General features: G+C 32.5%; 2 protein-coding genes across 4 annotated transcripts; one reads left to right on the top strand and one right to left on the bottom strand.

The window, feature by feature from the left end:
- Positions 1-7,898: 7,898 nt before the first annotated feature.
- LOC105961237 (cytokinin riboside 5'-monophosphate phosphoribohydrolase LOG3) lies at positions 7,899-11,393 on the top strand. 3 transcript variants are annotated; one of them, XM_088823848.1, is made up of 8 exons: positions 7,899-7,919; positions 8,036-8,404; positions 8,851-8,948; positions 9,136-9,166; positions 9,817-9,916; positions 10,545-10,615; positions 10,773-10,916; positions 11,006-11,393. In XM_088823848.1, the coding sequence occupies exons 2-8, from the start codon at positions 8,279-8,281 to the stop codon at positions 11,096-11,098; spliced, it is 663 nt and encodes a 220-aa protein (XP_088679974.1). In that variant the 5' UTR covers positions 7,899-7,919; positions 8,036-8,278; the 3' UTR covers positions 11,099-11,393. The 3 variants fall into 3 exon arrangements, with proteins under 3 accessions (XP_088679974.1, XP_012840929.2, XP_088679975.1); XM_012985475.2 differs by lacking the exon at positions 7,899-7,919 and having other exon boundaries at positions 7,932-8,404; XM_088823849.1 differs by lacking the exons at positions 7,899-7,919; positions 8,851-8,948; positions 9,136-9,166 and having other exon boundaries at positions 8,203-8,404.
- A 295-nt stretch (positions 11,394-11,688) lies between these two features.
- On the bottom strand, positions 11,689-14,936 carry LOC105961238 (Phototropic-responsive NPH3 family protein). The gene is made up of 4 exons (XM_012985476.2): positions 14,594-14,936; positions 14,219-14,288; positions 12,879-14,114; positions 11,689-12,243 (listed from the first exon to the last, which is right to left on the bottom strand). The coding sequence occupies exons 1-4, from the start codon at positions 14,650-14,652 to the stop codon at positions 11,782-11,784; spliced, it is 1,827 nt and encodes a 608-aa protein (XP_012840930.2). The 5' UTR covers positions 14,653-14,936; the 3' UTR covers positions 11,689-11,781.
- Positions 14,937-19,961: the final 5,025 nt, after the last annotated feature.

Genomic DNA, 19,961 nt, shown 5'->3' with positions numbered 1-19,961 from the left:
AGAGGTTATATCCACCCTTATATAAGTAAATGAATTGGGGGGTTTTCACTAATTATCCCTTGTTGGGGTTATATATAACCATTTCTTTTATTTATTTAATTAATTTATTTTTTAAGTAGAAGAATATTGACAAAATGCTGCATTGACATTTTGGGTAACGGTAGTAACCACCAGAGCACCGGTTAGCGGTTGAGATTGTTAGAATTAGGGTGGTGGGGCCGTCGAATCTTAATTATGGAGGGTTTTTATTAAGTTAATTAAGCAAATTTTTAAGTATGTGATGTGACAATTAAATAGTCATTTTAACTTATAACCTTTTGGATTTATTCCATCATGAACAATGAAATCACTATATATGCCTTCTCTTTTTTCCTTCTTAATTATTATATTGTTCATGTTTGTGAATATATTGATTCCATGTAGTATCTCATTTTATTAATGAAAACAAGATTAAGTTGAGATTATTTTAACCCTACTTCGAGGTCGTTTGATTAATCTTATAAGCTGTTAAAAAAAGCTTATAAGCTCTTCCAAAATGTTTGGTATTTTTTTTTTAAAACATCTATAAAAAAAAAGCTATTGGAAAGTAAAAATAACTTATAAACTCATTATCCAACCACTAAAAAATTAACTCTAAAAAAATAAAACTCTGCTATTGAAAATAAGCTTAATCAAACGGGCACTAATTCATAAGATTATTTCACCACATCATTGTAGTTTTAAAAAGACGATTAATGAAAAAGTAAGAGTCAAAATGTTTGATTGAAGTGATTATAAAGGAGTTTAAATTTCAACTTAATTGAGCTATTTATTTTAATTAATAAATTAATGAAAGCAATGATAGAAGTAAAATGAATATATATGTCTGTCGGCTAGAAAAATAAATTAAATTGTGATTCGAAAGAGGTCATAACTCATAACTCATAACCACCGCCCTCTGACCAACTGCCCGAAAAACAAAACTAAATTCTTTTTTTTAGGTCAAAAAGTTGACTACTTTTCCACCTCTAAAATCAATTCCTTGAGATTTGGCTTTTTTAAAAAGAAATTACCCCCTAAAATTAGACAATCAATTCATAAATGTTGGTTCAACTTTTGGCTTTTCTTGTTTTATAAAGAAATGCATTTTGTGTTTCATTGTTCATGGTATATTACTAATAGGTAATAACATTTCATTCATTATAATCCCCATGATTTAGACGATCCAACTTGCAAAAACTTATTCATAAGCAAAAGTTATTAATTGTGAATTTATAAGTTGATATATCCTGCAGTGTTTATTTTTAAAAGTCAACGTGTTTGAATATACGTTCGAAAATCAGAATTAAATAACTGAAAAGATAGGCTAGAGTGCTTAAAAAAACTTGTTTTAAGAGAAGCGAAAAATGAGAGTAAGAACTAATTTTGCAAACACCTAAAAGCATATTATAATGAGAGAAAAGAAAGAAAGAAAGAAAAAGGAGAGAGCTCAGAATCAATTTTTAGAAGCGTTTACAAACACCACCTTCACTAATTCAATACATATAATCACAATTAAAAGAAGTGACCAAATTGGGCTTGAGATTGTATTTGTTATCCTTAGTGATGGGGGTAGATTTGACATTTCAGATATTTCGACTCAGACAACTCTTTTTACCCCAGCCCATGATGAATTATTTGGTAAGAATCATACATGGAAGCAAACTGAATCAAGATCAAATCTCTAGTAACATTTCTGTATCTCCCTCAAACCCTAATTCCGGTGGAGATATATCTTTTACAAACTTTCTCCGATAGTCTAAAAATGTTGGGAAAATTGGTTAAAAATTGAGTCATGAACAATTTTTTATCAATGTTATTGTACCGTCTAATTGAGTATATAATGAATTTTGGATTAGAACCAATTTTGTGGTGAATGAAAAAAAAATTACTAGTCCAAAATATAAGGAAAGCGGGATTTTGAGTTATCCCACATTGGAAAAGTAGAGAAGTACTGAGCTGTATATATATCAAATTATTGGGACGGGCCAAAAACATTAGATCATGGGCTTTTAACCCATTGGGCCCTTATTACTCGAAGCCCATCTCGATTGTCTGACTGGTTTGAATTGGTGCGGCCGAACCAATGCAAACCATTCGGCTCAACTCGAAATGGTGCAACCACTCCCAATTGGCTCAATTTGAAATGGTGCAACCATTCAAACAAAAGGTACCTTTTTACTCCAAAAGGACACTACTTTTCGAACCTTATAAATAGACCATAACTTTCCCACAATTCCTCACTTCAATCCAAAAACAAGCCTACTACATATTAAGCCTACCCTTCACAGATTCTCTCGAAAAGTTCTACACAAAGTACAGTTCGTCGTACTTGGGATTTGGAGTGCTCCTATTCCAAGTTTTGCCGTTGTATCTTGGGAGACGATTTCCATTTAATCCGTTAGCACCGTTGCGGGGAAATTTCGTCTTAAGGACAGAGTCAACTCGCCTCGGCTAATCTTTTCGTATTTTCACTAATTAATTTGTTCAACCAATTTACTAAATTCACTACCCGTTTTATGTATCGGGACCAACAAAAAAAGATCGTCGTCATTAGAAACTTTGACCGCGAGCACGCTAAAAAAAATAAAAAAAAAAATAAATAAACACTACTTTTTGAATTTTTGTCACGAAGTGTTTAGTCGTCGACATTAAAATGTTTGTGTCTGTGTAATAGAAATGGGAAAAAAAATTCGTAGACCATGTCGTTGTCATTTTTCGTGATTTCCTTCAATTATGAAACCCTAGATCCGCTGCAATATTTGATCCATTGATTTCAGGGTGAATTAGATTTGGACTCAAATATATTTTTGAGCTTTTTATTTTGTCTTCATTCATTTCTTTTTTCTTGCTTTTTCCAACGCAAGTTTATTCGCCAATCACATCGAATCCAAATAAATTATGATGTTTCATAAACATTTGTGTTTCAAATTTCAATTCTTTCATCATTTTTATATTTTTAATATATGTTTTATTATTGTTCGTTGGATTTGTATATTTGATGATTGGTACTGTTCGATTTTGAGTGATTTTGTGTGCAGTCATCCTGAATTATCCGAATTGATTGCGCACACGATTTTCTTTTCTTTCTCATTTTAATTTTGTGGGAAAATTTAGATAATTAAATTAGTGTTTTGTACGGTGGATTTGGAATTTGGGATCCGATTAGTGTATCAACTTTTCATGACCAACGAGTTCATTATAAATGCTAAATTACGGTGGTAAATTAAAAAAAAAATCCATTTTTTTCGATAATTATAATCATTATTGTCTTACATGTCCACGAGCAATTTCAACCCATTGTTATCAAATCGGGTTATCAAATACTCATTTGATGATAATCAGAATTATACTTTGATATCTCTATACAACTAGTGAACTCCAACCAGAATTATCAAAAAAACAATTATCAAACAAATTTATGATTATTTATTTTTTAATTTATTTTAAATAACCATACAAATCGATTTTTCCGGTAATCTATCCTCAAAATCACTTTTCAAAACAGAAAAAATAAAATTATATATACATAGAGATTCTTTTTTTTCGTGGAACTTTGTTGAAGCTCTAGAGAAAAAAAAATTATGTTGAGATTTTTTTTCAAGTGGAAATTTGTTGAAGACGTAGAAAATTTAATTTTATTCTGTTGAGATTTTTACGTAAAGAAAAGAAAACTCAATTCTGTTGAGGTTTTTCTTTTTTCCACGTGCTCCTATTTTTTAGGAGAATATTTGATAATCATATATTTGGGATGTATTTTTACTTCCCGATGGATGAATTATCAAAATAGAACTCTATTTTAAAAACCCCATTGGAGGAGAGAGTTTTTAAATTTGGAGAGTCAAATGGAGGTTAAGGGATTTGATAACTCATTTAATAACCCCGTTAGAGTTGCTCTTAGGTGTCAAATTTACATAATGAATGATGGGTTTTTTCGTAAGACAAAGAGAGGCTGGTTGAAATTACTAAAAAATGTGGGGTATTTTTGTAATTTAACTTTACCTCTGGGTCATGACCGTAAATTTACACTGTTATAAATTATAGATTGTCGATAATATTTCAAACAGAGAAAAGGAAAAATGCAATTAATTTCCATGAAAATATAATAATAATAATAATAATAATAATAATAATAATAATAATAATAATAATAATAATAATAATAATAATAATAATAATAATAATAATAATAATAATAATAATAATAATAATAATAATAATAATTACGGCCACCTCCCCGAGGTAAGATCAAATTATGAAAAAAAAAACCTTTTGTTTGGATAATTACAACTAACCCCTTAATTGTTTTACGAAAACCCCCTCGTTCAATACGTAAAATTGACACAGTAATTAAGGACGTATAAGACAACACATAGTTGAAAGGTGGTTATAATTACCCAAGCATAACGAATTTTTTTTCGTCGTAATTTGATCTTAACTCATAGGGTTAACCGTAATTTGCCATAATAATAACAATAATGAAATTTGGATAGGAGAAATGTAAGTGAGATGTTGACTCAACAAACAGAAACCTTTGGGCTGCTCTATAGGGAGACAAAAACATGACCAATCCTCCACTAAAACAATCCAATATTTGATCTCGATTTTATTACAGATACTATATTATTTATATAAATACTAATATTATATTTTTTAAAATTAAAAAAAAAAAAAGAGTAATGAATAAATTTGAAGAAAGTGCAAAAAAAAAAAGAAAAAAAGGGTTGCCTTTAATAATTTTTCCAGTTATGGCAAAAAAAGAGAAACACCCAAAAAACTGTTTGATGCTATATTTATGTAAAAAGGTCAAAACTTTACCAGACCACACAGGATAAAAAAGACCAAACCTTTTTTGTGCTCAATTTTGGGATTGGTTTAATGTGACACGTGTCGCCTCATGCTTGGGGCCAAGATTGCATACTACTCACAGACAATTGGTTCATATAAAACAATGCTGACGTCAGCATCCACCTGTCGTGTTAGGGCTCCCTTTTGCTTCCACAAGTTGATGGCCTAAGGAAACATGATAGAAGGTAGTATTAGTAGCATAATGTTTTCTTTTAAAATAATAATAATAATAATAATAATTAATATATTATTAATTACAATGAACTATCAAAATAGTTGAACGAAAAATAAAAAAAATAAACTATGAAAATAGAGCTTCCTGAAAAATTATTTAATTAGGTCCAAGACGCATGCCTCTGGGGCCGGGCCTGGCGCTCTGGACCGCCAAGTAGAGAACTTTTAATTTAATTGCTACATTAAAAATTGTCTTCATTTAATACAAAAACGAAAGTGTGAATTAATTTTATTTTCAAATTTTTGGGTGAATATTAAGCACAATCACAAGCAAGTATTAAGAAATAATTGTTTGACTATAATTACCTAGGTTGAAGAACTAATAATTACATAGATGAACTAAAATAAAATAAAATAAAAATTAAAATGGTGTGATAGTGGAAAGTGTACAATCCATATAGGAGGTTGAACACTTGGTAAGAGACAATGAGCATGCAAGAAAAGCACTCAAAACTAGCATGCTTATACAATATATATCCATATATTACTTAGTCCCCCATACAATTAGTCCATTTTTGTCTACAAAGAATTAAAGAAGTTGCGGCTGAAAATTAATATGGTGTTACTATATAGAATAATCATTGTATTATTGAATTGTATATTACTAAAATATATAATTCAATCCTATTTTAAAATTTATAACATCGGGCGAGATTCATCATGTGATTTTACACCATTGATCTACACGTAATAACACACATACGCATGTGTATTTGTATTTAATGAGCAATTATTTATGTAGATTTACGATTTAAAACTGCATGGCGTGTTTCATTATGTTAGAATCTCGTAAATGGTTATTATTATTATATGTATTTGACCCATTACATGCAATTAATAAATACATTGTTTTCTTATTATCATAACTGAAAATGATCAAATAATTACCCCCCACTCCTGCGGAGAAAAAGAGGGAAAATAATAATAAATAAATAAGTACTCCATTTATTGTCATAATTCATAAACTAGTATGCATGAGTATACACACTAACACACACATAAACATGCGTTAAGCGCGCGTGCAAACATGAATAGAAGAGTTAAAACAAAAACAATTTTTTTTTTTATTTTTTTTACTATATTCACCATTCCGATGAAAGAATACTATGTGCATATTTTATTATTGGAATTAAATAAAAATATTTATTAAATGGGAGCTGTAATTAAATTAGACAGACAAACCAGAAAAAAAGGCCAACTTAGGGATTGCAAACATGTTTGATCTAATAAGCCCATAATTTAAGTTCTATTTAGAAACCGTAGATGCTATATCAGGTGAAATACGTTGAATAATTAAATTGAATGATGAAAAAAATTCCCTTTTAATATTCTTCACTTAACGGAATCAGTAACAACATAAATCATTTAATTTCTAGGAATATTCTTTCAAACAATTTGCGAGATTTTATTTATTTATTAATTTAATATGAGGTTACATGTAAAATTCTGATATAAAAAAAAGAATAAAATGAACAAATTTAAGAGTTATGGGACAAGACCAACATGCTAGGTGAAAGAGTTATGGGTGGGATTTAATTAATAATTAATAATAATAATAAAAAGACAACAATGTTTCCTATGTATACAGCAACTTTGTCTCTTTATACTGTCCCACACATTGCCCATTTGTTCCCATCCAATCATCATTTTTTTTTTAATTTATTTACTGACAGATTTTTTTAAAAAAATTACCCACCATAATTCCTTAATATTACATGCCCATACAGTCACACAGTTTGGTAAATTACGTTTTAATCCCTGCCCATGTTACACTGTCCATTTTATAAATTACTAATTGTCTTTTTTTATTTTCTTACCAGGGTGGTGAAAAGGTGCTAATCTTTTGAAGTTGCAGGTCATAAAGTGCAAATATGAACAAATTTTGTGATAATCCCAATGCTTTGTTTATTTATTCTATTAAAATTAATTCATTTTTGGTAATTTTATTTGGTTAATTTATCATTAAATATGTTTTTTTAGTTGGATGTTGCTGACATTATTGTAATTGCACTGGGAAAATTTTCTGACATGTGTTCTTTTTTCTTTTTTTTTTTTTTCTTTTTTTTTTTACCATTTTAGGCTTTTCTGGCAGTACCATATTGTCATGAAAAATTGTTTTGATTTGGTATAGCACGTGAATATATTTATATGTATTGAATTTTATAGAAAATTGTAATATGCAAGTAAAAATAAAAAATAGATCAAAAAAAAATTGTATAAAAGTAGGGAGAAGAAAAAAATATTGAGAGGCCAAAACCTGTATTTATTTATATAATACAATTAAAATTGTAGCTAAGAAATTACGAAAAAGACTCGTGGACGAGCAACCCCGGCCGCAAGTGGGATTAAATTTTAGTTCTTTTTTTTTTTTTAACATTTATTACAACATAAATATTTTACGACGCTTTTTGTATTAGAAACTCTAATGGGTCCGTAAGATTAAATGAATGTGATTAATCCGTTAACTTAATTATTTGATGGATTATATATCTTATCTTTTATCTTGACCTTAATAAAAGGCTTTTAGTTATTATTATTTATACAATATGTAAGTCTTGGAGGAATCGGAATTATTTTTTTCCTTTCGAAAGTAAAATTATATATTCTTAAAAAATAATCGGAATTTCGGAAATTGGAAATGGTCGTAAAATATAAAGGAAAACAAAAAAAAGAGATAAAATAAAAAATAAAATGAAGTGGTCCACACGTGACAGTCACGCACGTCAGTGTGGCAGCTGTACTTTTACCACGTGCGAAAGGCATTATAAATGGAAGCCCCCCCTAGCACTGTTTATTGGTGAAGAACCAAGATTGGCCAGGCAAGTTTCTCCAGTTTAATGGGGGTTAATTAACCCTTTTCTCTACTCTCTCTCTCTCTCTCTCTCTACTTTCTCTCTCTAACATTCAAATTTATACACATTTTTATGATATGTAGGCGCACTGTGTCCGCATAATATACAGACAGGGGCAGATATACATACACACACACACACACAAATACATACATACAGGGCAAGGCAGGGGGAGACTGTAATAAGAATCAAGATTCTTCTTTTATTACAAGTTGTCACCTACAATTGGAGATAAAAGACAAATATATATATATATATATATATATAAACACCAAAGCTCTGGGCAGAGAAGAGGGCCGGAAAATAAAAAAAAGAAAAAAGAAAAAATGGAGAGAGAAAGTAGTGAAGGAAAGGCATCATCAAAATTCAAGAGGATTTGTGTTTTTTGCGGCAGCAGCCATGGCAAGAAGGCCAGCTATCAAGATGCCGCCATTGAACTCGGCAAAGTCTTGGTACTACTTTCTCCTCTCTTTTCAACTTATTCTTTGCATGTGGTCAAAATCAAATACCCTTCTCTCTCTCTAGCTTTCTCTCTCTAGAAGTTTCAGGCAAAACCCATGGAGATGAGATGATAAAGTTTTGATTTTTATTACATCTCTTATCCCACAAGTCATGTTACTTTCATCTACAGTTCTCTCTCTCTCTCTCTCTAAGTTTTTTTGTGATGAATTATTTCTCTTCTTTAAATGGATAAGAAGATAATAATATGTGAATGTACTGTCACAATTCCTCTTTCCACTGATTTATTTATCTGCATTTCATTTGACTACTGTCCCAATTAAAAAAAAAAAGGTAAAAAACCAATCTTTTTATTTTAATATTTATATATGTATATTAAAAATTGTGTGTAATAATCTGAAGAACATAGTTTTGTTTGATTGTGTGAATTGAATCAAAGGTTTCAAGGAACATTGATTTGGTCTATGGAGGAGGTAGCATAGGCTTGATGGGTTTGGTTTCTCAAGCTGTTCATGATGGCGGTCGGCATGTTATGGGGTAATTAATAACACCTTTTTTTTATTATTATTATTATTATCTCTTCTTTAAAAAAAAAATTAAAAAATGATTACTTGAGGGTTAGGTTAATTAATCTATTGTTTAATTTTTCAAGATTTAATTTTAATTATTTGACTAAACACTAATTATTGTTATTTTGTCATGTTACTGTCTCCCCTCTATGCAGAGTGATTCCCAAGACACTCATGCCTCAAGAGGTAATTTTTATTTATTTATTTATTATTAATATATTCCTTAAAAAAACTATTGCAATTTCTCTAATAATTATGTTTGTGTTTTTTTTTTCCTTGCACTTTAATGATATTTTCTTGAACAAAATGATGGTTCTTTGTTCTTTGTACCATGTTTGGTTCATTGCAAAACCTTATCCACACAGGGGGCTAAATTATTGAATTCAGTACACAAATTATAATTCTGAATTTTGGTGTAAAAATGTTTGTTCTGATGTATTTCCTTTTCTGTATCACACACACACACATTACTTTGCTCTGTGGTGCCTCTGTTATGGGCATTCATTAATTTTCTTGTATTTTTGTCTACTGCCCTTTTTCTGTGATTGACATAATTTTTATTTATTTAAATGCTAATCTGATTGTAGAATCCACCACTTGCTCTGAATCTTGACTTTCAAGATATTTTTTTTGCATCAAAAAAATTCAATCTTTATTTATTTATTTTTAAATACAAAATATACCATCATTACTTGACTGCTGCTGATGCTGCATAACTGCACAGTGGGACTATACAATTAAACTATACTTTTAATTATCCCTTTCCTATTTCAGCTTTATTATTTATTTTAATTAATTAATTTATATTTATTTATTGGGTTGTTTTGGTGGTGCAGTTAACTGGACAAACAGTAGGGGAAGTGAAAGCAGTAGCAGGTATGCACCAAAGGAAAGCAGAGATGGCTAAGCATTCTGATGCATTTATTGCCTTACCAGGTTTGTGTAATAATAATAAACTGATTTTTATTTTATTTTTATTTTTTATTTTTTATTTGTAGCTAAAAATTAATGATGATGATGATTAGGTAGTGTGTGTTAAGCAACATCCATGATTCTCTTTTTAATTTTTTTATTTTTAATTTACCGATTATCTTGCGGTAAAAAATGGTGGTCGTTCGCGAGCTGCTCGGTGCTCCCTCCGTTTCTTTATAAGCTTCGTTTTAGCAAGAAAAAAGAATTATGCTTCGTATTAAGTGCCGTTTTACGGTTTCGACGAAAGCAAGCTTTTTCTTAACCCCGGCGTTAATAACGGATTAAATGAGTAATTTTTTGAAGAAAGTAAATAATAGCTTTCTTGAGATGGTATGCTTCTAGCTTAATTATAGCCATGCTAATGTTTTTATTGCTTCAAAATGAGTCAACCATTAGGAGTGTGAAATAAGTATTGCATCCTATTTGCCATTGCTATCTATTCTCTAGTGTAAGAATAATCAATGCTTGTAGAGGCTTTTGTAGATGAGCAATAGATACATACTTTCACCGTATAACAATGTGGTTTAAATGTCGAAAAAAAAACCCGAAGGTGTGGTTAATATGTTGGGTTTTTTTTTTTAAATGTGTATAGGTGGTTATGGAACTTTGGAGGAGTTGCTTGAAGTGATAACTTGGGCTCAACTCGGCATCCATGATAAGCCGGTATTTTTCCTCACTTGCAACTTGAATAGATCTTATGTTTCGCTTTCCGAATATTTTAAAAGAAAATTGGAAAAAAAAAATCGAAGACGAGAAATTTTAATCAGTTCGAATCTTGAAAAAGGTTTTTTTTTTTTTTTTAATATTGGCAACTTTGCAGGTTGGATTGTTGAATGTGGATGACTACTACAACTCGTTATTGTCCTTCATCGACAAAGCTGTGGAGGAAGGATTCATTAGTCCGAACGCTCGCCACATCATCGTATCTGCACCAACTGCAAAGGAGCTCGTCAAGAAACTCGAGGTAATTTTCTGAAAATAAATAAATAAATTGGCATTTCGAATTTCGATTTCCTTTTAGAGCATAGCGTGACGGTTAATTTCCATTTGTAGGAATACACACCACGTCACGAAAGAGTTGCTTCGAAACTGAGCTGGGAGACTGAGCAGTTGGATTACTCTCAAGAATACGATATATCCAGGTGAAAGATCCGATTTCACTCCATAGAAGAAGAGGAAGAAAACGAAGAAGGGTTCATTAGGGTTTATGGAAATTATTGAGCAATGAAGAAAGCTAACTTGGAATATTTTTAGATTATTATTATTGTTGCAGAGGGAAAATCTTTTTGTAAATCTTTTATCTGGGATTCACTCTTAATACCTACCTTCTTATTTTTTTCCCCTGCACATTTAAAAATCTAATCTTTTCTTCAAAAAAGGTTGTACCAACAATTATATTCAGTCATAGAATTTCGAAAAAATCTTATCTTTTCTTGAAAAATCTAAAATCCACTATGCTATTCAGTCATAAATTAAAAAAAGAAAAAGAAAAAAAGTATATCCAACAATTGTACCTAGTTGTGAAACTTATCATGTAAGAAACCAAGAAGTGAGTGCAATGTGACCATCTTGTTTTTTAAGACAAAATGATAGCTATTACCTAAGTTATGGTCCCAACATCATTTTCACTCTGCACATATATGTGGGTGTTTTGTGCTTTCTTGGCATCCAATCACAAACCAGAGTTGTGACATCATCTATTTTACACAAGCAATTAAAAAAAAAAAAAACCCAACTTGCAATAACATCCTGTATTTTATTATTATAATGACCAAAAGAATTCTAAAAAAAAAAAAAAAAAAAAAAAAAAAAAAACAGAGTAAATTGAACTAGTGATTCTTAACATTGGAATTTTTGGGTGACTTAGGATTAGAGACATGTGATTTCCTCCTGCAGAAAATATTCCAACTCCTTTTAGCCTTAACAATTTTCTGAAACTCTTCTCTCATACTCTGACACTCCTTTTCGAGCTCGAAAACGCGTTCCCTCATGTCGTCCACACCGGGGCCCGTTTCGAGGGAGGCTTCCCTTTGGTGGTGGTGGTGTTGGTTTTTGGTGAGCGAAAGAACCGAGTTGGGGTTCTGTGAGCTGTCGAGGTTGTCCGAAACAAAGAACCAACCGGAAATCGAGGTTCTTAATCGGAGCTGCTCGAAGAACAAGACTTGGACGACTACTCGGAGTGGGAGCCTCTCGTTTTGTGCTGCGTGAGTGCTTGCTTCTAACGACAGCTTCTGGAAATTCATCAGTCTGCATATTTGCTCCCTCTCTGAGTCTGTCAGCCACGGATGCGCCTGTTTCGTAGTGAAATCGATCGCTATTAGTATTAGGTGGTGTTCGAGATATAAATATTAAACGATTCAACTCGTTAAAACCTTAAGCTTTCCCTCCAAAAAAAACAAACGAAAAACGTAAGCTTTTAGATGAGGTGATCATTCAACGTTATTTCCAATTTCCTCATATTACGCTCCGTAATTTTCCGATTTTTGAACAATATTTTTCGTTCCGAATTTCAAAATCCCGGTTTCCGATTTTTGTTCAATTTCTAAAAAAAAAAATTCAGATTTTTTTTTTCCAAAAATAATACACCTCTATATCGATATTTTTTGTTTTAGGTGACTAAAAAATATGAATTTTCCAAATTCGACGATTTCGGAAAGAAGTCGTTTCATTCCAATTGAAGAATTTTCAAATTTCTGATTTTTTTCCGAATCTTTTTTTGGAACGGAGTTGGAATTAGTTTTTCACTTCCAAAAAAATCAGAACTTTTATCGAAAGTTCTAGTTTGGATCCAATATGTTCGATTTTTACCCCTATTCAGCATTGTATTAGAGCGACTCCAAATGACAGGTATTACGTTCGAATCTTCCAATTTCAAAAATTCGACATGCAAACGAAAAGATTAATGAAAAAAGGTTGATTATATTACCTTGAGATAAATATCGATTGCGCGATAAATCCCATCGGAGAGAGGCCGAGCATAATCGGGAACCGTGGCAGCAAGAGACTGAAACTTAGGGAACTTGAGATTAACATCCGGCGCCACCTCAGCAAGGTACACATCGACAAGATTAGCCACCATTGTCAACGACGTAAGCGAATGCGTCCCTTCAACGAGCTGGCTCTCCTCGACAATCACGCACGGCGAAGCCGCGGTGGAGGCCTGATCCATCGCCATGAAATGTTCTAGAATCCTCTGGAAACAGTCGATATCGTACAACGTCTCGACGGAATATCCCATATTCGGCACCAACAGATCCTCCAGCGCCGCTTGATCCAACTGCATCCCAACCCGCCGCTCGAGATTCTCCCTGCACGAAGGGCTCGTCTGGAGAACCATCGCCGTACGGAGCAGCCGGAGGAGAAACCTAGTGTGTATCACCCCCTTTTGTATGGGGAGCAACTCGACGATTTCTTCTAGAAGCCCGCCTTGATCGGCTTCGGAAGGGATCGAAATCGTCGAGCCGGAGCTTAAGTTCTTGAAACTCGACTGCCGGTTCATCTGGGGTATGTACTTCTTGGCGTAGAAGACCAACGCGCCGGCGACGTTCTCCGCCCTCATTCCGCCGGCCTCGACGGCGCGTATCAGGCGCTTGTACAGCGGCAGGCTGAGGAAAGAAACATCCTCGTACCACCAATCGTCGCCGGCGTGGTGGGCCTGCTTCGATTTTGAATTACTAGAGGTACTGGTGCAGATCCCGTTCCAGAAAGCCGGGTTGGTGGTGTTCGGGCCCCGGCCCGAATCGGAAACGGGCCAATTGAAGAGGGTCGGGTCGGCGGAGGCCTTGATTGCGAGGGAGTTGATGCAGCGGGAGACGATGTGGAGCTCCTCGGCGTGGGGGAGGACTTCCTCGCAGGTTTCTAGGGCTTTGATTGTGTCGGTCCAGTTCCCGAAAACCTCGTTCAGGAAAGATTCCGTCTGTGTGACGAGATTGCCCTCGCCGTACTCCTCCGTCATCTGGAGGTACTCGGCGGCGCACCGGAGGCTCACCACGTTCATTGATGTCAGCTCGATTTTCACGCCGTAGCAGAATTTCGCGACGAGCTCGAACGCCTTGGCGCCGCCGGGTAACTGGCTGAGCTGGAGGGTGCATTGGGATCCGTCGGTGGTGGTTAGTTCTCCGATCAGTTTCTCCAGTAGCCCGCTCCTCGACAGCAGTGGAAACTGGCGAATTCAATTTCAGCATTATTTATTATTATATTAATTAATTTATTAATTAATTGCAATTTCAAGAATTAATTAAAAGAAAAAAGAAAAAAAAGATTTACCTTGTGAAGATGGAAGGACATTTCTCCAATCTCGATTGCAACATCACTTTGAAGGCCAGATGTGCATTGCCTACAATAAATCAAACTAATTAAGAATTCTAGTGTACATGCATGCATTATTATTATTATTATTATTATTTTTTATTATTATTATTAAACGAAACTAATCGATACTATTTGATTCGGTATCGTTCGTTCGTTAGAAGATTATTTTAGCAAAACTTTCACGTGTTTTCATTCGATAAGCTATCAAAATCAGCTCGAGCTCGATCAGAAACCCGATTCATGATCATTTGACGTCGACTGAATTAATGTAAAAATTGAAACAAGATTGAATAAAAAATAACAAAATCAAATCTACGTTTTCGTTCGTACCAAGTTTGTCCGTCGCGGTGAAATGCTTCAGATTTAGAGCCAAGCTTCATGTAAGCCATGTATGAACCTTTTTTTTTTTCTTCCCCTTGTATTTTTTTCAAGAAACAGAAAAAAAGGAGAGAGTTAAAACAAAGATAGAAAAAAATAAAAATTAATTTTTTTTTGTGAAGAAAAAGGGGTTTATTTAGTAATGAGTATAGTCTGTTTGTGTTGAATAATTCCAAAGGGAGTGAGTGAGTGTGGGGGGGCGAGTCAAATGGAGGAGGGAAGAGATAAAATATGGCGCGGTTATCCCAACTGTCTTCCCTCTCCTTCTCTTTCTCCCCGCCTTATTTTTAGATTCATTCTTCTTAACTTAAGGCCACGTTTGGATCTTCTTAATGGGCTTTTTCACTTGGGTTGGATCTGCCCGTGTATAATCGGGCTTTATTTGGGCCTTTATATGAAACCATTGCATTTAATTATATTTTTTTTTGTTGGAAAATTAGCCTCCAACCATTATTATTATTTTTTTATTTTTTTTAAATTTGTATTCGGATTATAGTCGCAATCAGATGTGTAACTATCTGATTAAGAAACTTCGAGCTGATTTATTATTTTATTTAAAAAATCATGGGTCCATACTATTTTGTCGAATTTTTTTCTATTCATTGTCTTGTAATTATTTAATCTCCTCTGGGCTTGATGAGTTACATCACTCTTATTAATTTAGATTAGATTGGAATTTAATATAATTCTAAGATTAGATTGTTTAATTTCTAATCTTATTGCCTATCTTAATTTGTTCAATATGATAAACATCTAAATAGTAATTAAAACTCTAAATAATTTGTAAAATGACGGAATTACCCCTGGATTGATCTAATCTCTTCCAAAAACTAAAAGATGACCCCAAGGACTAACTAAACGACATGCATTCAGTGGTTGAGCGCGCACGGGGAACAAACGTCCACGTCATCACCACCCGTGGCCGGACACGTGTTATGTATTTTAGTCAACTACCCAGACCAACTGGGCCCAAGCCCATTTCTTGTCTTGTAGCTGTCAATATTTTCCCATTTTACCCTGTTGGGCTTTTTATCCATAGCCCACTATATTTCTTTAGTTTTTTATTAAACATTTATTAAATGTTGTTTATTTAAATTTAATAAAGGTTATATTGAATATGCAAATTGTAATTATGAGGTTATAATTTATGGAAGAAAAAAAAAACAACAATAATCTGGTAATAGTGACGGGGGGTGGTGACCCCCTCCACGTGGGCAGCTCGCGAGCTGTGTAACAGTAGTTGAGATACAAAAATGGTCGTATTATACATCAAGCACTTCTACGACAAAACCCACCAACATTTGACCTGGCCCAATTTTATTTTCTTGCATTTCTCCATTTATATATATATATATATAAATAAATAATGGATAAATAAATATGGTTCAAGAGTCATTTTCATAGTGTGCAGCAGACATGCATATATCACTAGTATAGTACTCTGTGTCAGTGTTGTGTTGGTATATTGTTATTTTAGTTTAATTTTATGACAACATAATATTAATATTTAATAATTAATATTAATGTCAAGACTCAGCAGCCTCTTTATATATGCCCTTTGCTCACGTCCCTTTCTTCTCCTTATATAAGAATATTTTTTTATTTTTATTTTTAATTTCATTATTTTGTCTCATTTAATTCTTGTATCAAATTACATTAATTAAATTAAGTAAATAATTAGAGTAGCATGCTCGATGCTGCTAAACACCCTCTCTAAAGACTTTTTTTTCTTTAATTAATTAATTCCGAATTCTCAAACCAACAATATAATGTTTTATTTGGCTATTAAATATTTTAGTTGCAACAACCGGAATTATTTTAGGGTAGGGTGATGTTCCTAACCTAATTTTGTCACTATATATGTATAATATCTATTTTCTTTAATTATTATTTCTACGCCAAACAATTCCGAAAGTGTTTTCGATTTTTTACGAGGCATTTATAACCAAAAAATATATATATATTTATTTAAAGTGTCTCAGTAAATGAACTAGTTATTTATACGATTTATTTATTTATTTTCGTTATGAATAGAATAAAATAAAATCACGTGAATTAACTACGAAGATGAAAAAAGAAGAAATAACTAAAAGAAATAAATTATAGTTAATTAAAGTTACAACTTTATAAATTAATACGATTGAGACTAGAAAAATTCAATTAATTTAGCGAAGTATTAAATTATCGAGTTATTAAATTAGCATATTTTCACTGAGTCGAAATCGAGAAAAGATATTATCAAACGAGGTTATTAATTTATCCAGGTTCTACTGTATATATAGATGCATTTATTATCATTCGATGTGCACAGTATTTTTGTTTTTTCAGCCTACATCATCAAAGTAAAAAATATTTGTTTTTATTTATATTTTATTTTTTTATTTTTTTGAATTTGAATCAGAATTGATTGGTGATTTATTTAGTTGGAAGTGGAAGAATTCTTATTGGGTCCAAAAATATTGAAAAACATACAGAAGAATGCTTGTTGGTAGTTTTGTTAGTTAATTGTCAAATTACTAGAAAAAATAAAATAAAGTAAATATCGAATTGACTAATACTATGATTACTCTTGCCTCTTGCACTTTTAATTGAAATGAAATCATGTAAGTTTATACTATTCTAACTACTAGGGATTATTTTTTTTTATAGAGTTTATAGAGAGTTGTTTTTTTTTTTTTTTTAAATCTATTTCTTAACAAAATTGAATTGAATTAATAAACTATTAATTCTGATAATATCAACATAAACAATATCTAAATGTGTAATTTTTTTTAGGGTCTATTAGATATAACCCCCTTAAACATTCAAATAATAGGGGTAGACCCAAATTTATATTTGCCATTTTGATAACAACCCAAACTTTTCATAATTACATAATTACCCTCAATCAAATCCCATAAAACCCGTTACTTTACCTTTTGAAATAAAATCAAATCCCTTCCTATTTTCCCGTTAAATCACTATCATCCCAAACCCACTATCGAATAAACTGCAAAACCTCCCAGAACAACTTCCCGGTACGGCCGATTGAAAGGGGAAGACGTCTGCACTGCCGTGAAACGACGATTTTCGTGCACTTCGAGCAAGCTGTCGTAGGTACATCGTCGCCACTCGCTGAATCGCTATCATCCATCGATTTGTTGATATATTTTGGCTAAATCGACTATCACGTTTGTGTAATTGCAGATCTGTTATAATCGCATACCGAATTCGAGCACTAAATCAGTGATATTGCAACAATCGATGGGCAGGACATCCACCAGAAGTGATATCGTCGTTGGCCGCCGCCGTTGCCGTCGCCGTCGCCGTCACTGCTCCAATCTAGGGTTACTCAAATCTAGGATTACTCAAATCTAGGGTTTTGATAATTCTTCGGCCCATAGTTGATTAACGAGATGCATAGTCGAATTACATCTGTATTAATATACTATCCCATATCATTTAATAGACTATCCCACTGGTATAATTTTACTATGGATCTCGTTAATCGACTATGGGCCGAAGAATCATCAAAACCCTAGATTTGAGAAGTGACGGCGGCGGATTTGTGTTTTAAAATTAATAGACTATCTCATATCTTTTAATAGACTATCCCATGTATCTAATTCGACTATGGGTTTAGTTAATTGACTATTGGAAAAATAATAATATATATGGAAACTGAATAATATGTTTGTTTGAAATACTAATCAATTAGGGTAATTTTCCTTATTATATGAAAACGATTAAGGTAAATAATAATATATATGAAAAATAATAATATATATGGAAACTGAATAATATGTTTGTTTGAAATACTAATCAATTAGGGTAATTTTCCTTATATCATGTAATAGACTATCTTATTGATCTAATTCGACTATGGATCTCGTTAATCGACTATGGATCCCGTATTATTCAACCACATAGTATATTAATAATTTCAATATAGTACATTAATCTGCTATGATAGTATATTACGGTTATAGTAGTGATATGAAATTGTGTTACAAACAATATACCACTGAAATTACAAGAACATTGAGAACAACACCAACGTAAAGTATTCCAACATAACCAATAGGGTAAATTACACCCACACCCCTAGGTATGCTTAAATAACTGTAAGGTCCCTGTGGTATCCATAATTACACTCACCCCCCTCAAAGGTACTTAGAAACTCTAACGGGATAATGTATTGGATACATTATTCCGATAGGGTTCTAATGGACTATTGGTTTCAGGAAGTGGTGAAGACAACAAAAATTTATGGGTGATTTAAGAAATATTGGGGGAGCCATGTCACCCCATAACTCCCTATAACTCTATGTTATCTCCACAACTAGCTAAAAGTAATAGTTCATTAGAACCCTATCGGAATAATGTATCCAATACATTATCCCTTTAGAGTTTTTAAGTACCTTTCAGGGGGGGTGAGTGTAATTATCGATACCACAGGGACCTTACAGTTATTTAAGCATACCTCAGGGGTGTGGGTGTAATTTACCCTAACCAATAAAATAGTACATTAATAATCTCATAATTTCAATCTAGGGTTTTGATAAAATACATAAAACACATCATAACACAATCAAACCAATATGTCGAGTTAAAACTCTAGTACATTAATAATCTCATAATAGTATAATAAAATGACACTGGTAGTATCATACGGTATTCATAATAGTATACTACTGTATTACAACGGTTTAAAACTTAACCGAAGTTACCGAGCCATTACATCGTAAACACCTCTTTATAGCAACCAACCCACCAAACCTCAACAAAATCCGTACGAAATTCGCCATCGAAAAAACCTAAAATCATGAAACAAAATTAAAAATGCATAATACTAAAAAATGATTAAATAGAATGCAAATACATTTGAATGATTAATGTACTACCCAGCGTCCTAAAATCCGCTGTTATAAACAAATAAACTAACTATCGACCGGGATCAGACTCATGAACTCCACGACAGCGGACAGTTATTTCAATTAATGCGTAAACCAACTACGATGTTCATATAAAACAACTCTGGTCCGATATGCGTGAACCATCCTCATCTAACTCTGTCAATCATCTTCCAAACAAACATCATCCGCAAAAAATAACGATGTATATATGACGGAATAATTTTGTTAAAAAACGTTCTACTTAATAGAATCAAGTATCAACACAACTCTTAAAAATTTCTAACCACCGTAATCGACAATCCTAGACATTGAGCGAAAAATAAAAATGAATAACGCATTCATACCCGGTTAACAACGTCCAACAACGAACGCTCAAATTCGATCCTATTTCAACGACGGTGCAGAAATCTTCAAAGACGATAAAA

The sequence above is a fragment of the Erythranthe guttata genome, chromosome 10 (genome assembly GCF_056151865.1).
Source record: "Erythranthe guttata isolate IM_541 chromosome 10, IM_541, whole genome shotgun sequence".
In the NCBI taxonomy this organism is placed as follows: Eukaryota; Viridiplantae; Streptophyta; class Magnoliopsida; order Lamiales; family Phrymaceae; genus Erythranthe; species Erythranthe guttata.
Note: the sequence above shows the minus strand (reverse complement) of the source record. Positions and strands in the feature narration are given on the sequence as shown.

What these genes read in the sequence shown, in the direction of transcription:
- LOC105961238 (XM_012985476.2), bottom strand. Translation starts at nt 14,652, where the DNA reads ATGGCTTACATGAAGCTTGGCTCTAAATCTGAAGCATTTCACCGCGAC. An exon ending in TGTCCTTCCATCTTCACAAG is followed by an intron (nt 14,115 to 14,218) that starts GTAAATCTTTTT and finishes TGAATTCGCCAG; the next exon opens with TTTCCACTGCTGTCGAGGAG. An exon ending in CAATCGATATTTATCTCAAG is followed by an intron (nt 12,244 to 12,878) that starts GTAATATAATCA and finishes ACTACGAAACAG; the next exon opens with GCGCATCCGTGGCTGACAGA.
- LOC105961237 (XM_088823848.1), top strand. Translation starts at nt 8,279, where the DNA reads ATGGAGAGAGAAAGTAGTGAAGGAAAGGCATCATCAAAATTCAAGAGG. An exon ending in AGACACTCATGCCTCAAGAG is followed by an intron (nt 9,167 to 9,816) that starts GTAATTTTTATT and finishes TTGGTGGTGCAG; the next exon opens with TTAACTGGACAAACAGTAGG. An exon ending in AGCTCGTCAAGAAACTCGAG is followed by an intron (nt 10,917 to 11,005) that starts GTAATTTTCTGA and finishes TTCCATTTGTAG; the next exon opens with GAATACACACCACGTCACGA.